This window comes from Cotesia glomerata, linkage group LG5 (assembly GCF_020080835.1).
Source record: "Cotesia glomerata isolate CgM1 linkage group LG5, MPM_Cglom_v2.3, whole genome shotgun sequence".
NCBI lineage: Eukaryota > Metazoa > Arthropoda > Insecta > Hymenoptera > Braconidae > Cotesia > Cotesia glomerata.
The window spans coordinates 21,741,020-21,743,836 of record NC_058162.1 but is presented as its reverse complement, the minus strand read 5'-3'; the positions used below and the strand labels follow the sequence as shown (position 1 = coordinate 21,743,836).

General features: G+C 26.5%; 1 protein-coding gene across 1 annotated transcript; it reads left to right on the top strand.

Annotated features, from left to right (window-relative positions):
* The first annotated feature begins 469 nt into the window (after positions 1-469).
* Positions 470-2,564, top strand: LOC123265881. Its single transcript, XM_044729847.1, has 4 exons — positions 470-612; positions 1,907-2,045; positions 2,121-2,244; positions 2,391-2,564. Exons 2-4 carry the CDS (start codon positions 1,932-1,934, stop codon positions 2,519-2,521), a joined length of 369 nt encoding a protein of 122 aa, XP_044585782.1. The 5' UTR covers positions 470-612; positions 1,907-1,931; the 3' UTR covers positions 2,522-2,564.
* The last annotated feature ends 253 nt before the right edge of the window (positions 2,565-2,817 follow it).

Sequence of the window (2,817 nt, the reverse complement as noted above, 5' to 3'; positions counted from 1 at the left end):
ATTGCAGTGTAGCCTAGGGATTCATGGTATCCTCCTCTGCTTCCTGGGCGCACTGAGAAGCCGTTGTATAGACGCCGGATTTGGGGTACAACGGTAGTAAGATAGAAACCGCGGTATAGACGCTACATATGAGGGTACTGTTCGGGAATAGACACTATGATAGAAACCGTAATAGGACGCTCCATAAGAGGATATCATCGGGATTAGTTTCATTTAATTATTTTGTAAGGGGTTTTATTGTGTATTAAGGGTTGGTTAAATAAAATGGATTGTAAAAATGAATTTCTTGTTATAATTTCTGTTCCCTTCCTGACAATCTCTTACGACCCTGAGTGTTCACTCCATGTTCTGGGCCAGTTTCTGGATACTGTAGGAAAATTCCAGTGGCGCCTTAAATAAATTAAGAGGCGACCAAGAGAGCGGTGGATCCCCGTTTCAGTATTTTATTTTTCTAAAATAAAAAATTGTTTTTAGTATTTTAACGAGGTCATTAATGAAATAATAATTTGACGCAGTGAGAATTATTATTATAGACATTAAAATCATATTATAGTTATCAAAGATAAGTCATTTAACAAGACATTACAGAGTTGACACGAAAGTTATTACGTGGTAAGTTTAAAGTTTTTTTTTTTTTTTGTAAAAAATTTCAAGTAGTTTGAATGATCATTAACTCTACAATCAATATGAATATTTTTCAATCTCAGAAATATTAGATGAACATATTTGATCTTATTTATTTTATTTATTCATTACAGAATTCCTTAAGTTTACATGAAACATCATTTTTTTTTATTTCGCTTCAAGTTAATTAAAAATAAAATTATATGTAAATAAATTCAGAACTAAATTTCAGAACTAATGAAAAAACTCAAGTTCTTTACCTTCCTCTTTTACAAATTAAGTAATTGGATAAACACATCATTACTGAAAATCATTTATCATGGTCTATTTGAAAGTGTTATAAACTATGGAATTATAGTCTGGGGAGGTGCATATGATAACACATTAAAACCTATTGTAAATCTACAAAATAAAATGTTAAGCAAAATAACAAATTCTGATGATATGTTAGGACCATTGAAGATTAAACAATCTTTCGTTGTACAAGCCTTAACCTATTATTTTTGTGAATGTAAAACTTTGTACTCTGATAGAGTAATCAATACAAGATCTAGACAGTTAACATTACCAAAAATTAATAGAACAATAAGTACTAAAATGCAATTTATATTGCAATTAAATACTTCAATTTACTTCCTAGTAATCTGAAAGAGCTAAATTATAATAAATGGTTAAGAAAGCATATTGTGAGGTGGATAAGATCAATAATACTTTAATTCATGATAAATTGTATTTATGTAAAAATTTTGTAAAATTATTCTTAATATACTCTGTACACTACTTACTTAGTTAATTTAATATTATGTATTAATTTTTATAAATGTATTATATTTTTCTGGTGTCTATGCACAGGTGCTTCTTGCACCTCTATAGAATGTTTTACCAGAAGTAAATAAATAAAAATAAAAATAAATAAAAAATGCTTATCAAATGGTTTTACCCATAATTATAATTTTTCTAATTTAAAAAATTGCATTTCAAGTAATCTTAAGAATCAATCAGTTTTTTCTTACTTCCATCTTTAATTTTGAGCAATAGAAAAATTATAAAAGAAACTTTAAATTATTTTTATACTATTTATTTAATGAAAATATCTTCATTAAAAAACGACTGATCTAACAAAATTATTTTATAAAAAAAATAAGTTAGGTTAATTTCAAGTTTTTGAAGTAATAAAAGTTAGGTTATACATTAAACAATTAAAACTTCATTAATCAACTATTTATAGTTCGAAAAAATTTTAGTTTTTTTTCAATATCTAATATTTTTTTAACATTTACAGATACTAAATATTCTTCACGAAGAAAATGAAGAATCTAATTATTTTTTCTATTTTCATTGGAGCTATTTTTTATGCTAAAGGACAAGAACTGCCACCACCATCAGTTGATGATAATGAATGCACTTACACTGGAGTTGATGTGAGTATTTGATCAAATAAAAGAAAAGATTTTTTTTTTATGATTAAGAGTCTAATTAACGGAATTTTTTTTCAGTGTCCTGATGTACCTTGTTGTTTCCCCGGGTACAAATGTAGATTAGCAGGACTGAGCAAGTATAATCCAGCGTTTTCCACACTTTCGAGAGCTTATAATAAAACGTGGATGTGCCTGAGTGAAGGTAATTTGAATATTATTTATTTAATTTTGTAGATCTTTAAAAAATTTTATTTTTATGAAAAAATCATTTTTTTAAGTATTCTAGAACATTATTACTCTAAAAAAGTTAGATAACTTTGATTAATAAAATTTTTTTTTATTTTGCAGTTAACTTTGGAGATCCGTGTCTATATGATGAAGAATGTATGCATATAGAAAACGCGAAATGTATCGAATTAACATGTCAATGTGAAGAAAAGTCTTTTTTATATTATCCTGATGTTCAAAAATGTCACTAGATCAGTGGGAATTAATTTGTACATAAAGAGAAAAAAATTATTTGGAAAAAAATGAGCAATGTTGTAAGAAGAAATTATTTTATTGAAAATTTTCAACAATTTTATTTCTTCGCTAAAGACATCAAAATTTTTCTCACAACGCCTTTTTTGTTGAAAAAATGTATTAGATTTGGAAAATAAACAATTTTAGATAGGCAACTTGCGAATTTTCATCCAAAATTGTTTTTTCTCAAATCTAGTAAACTTTTTTTCAACAAGAAAGTTACTGTATGAAAAATTTTATTTCTTCAGCGAAG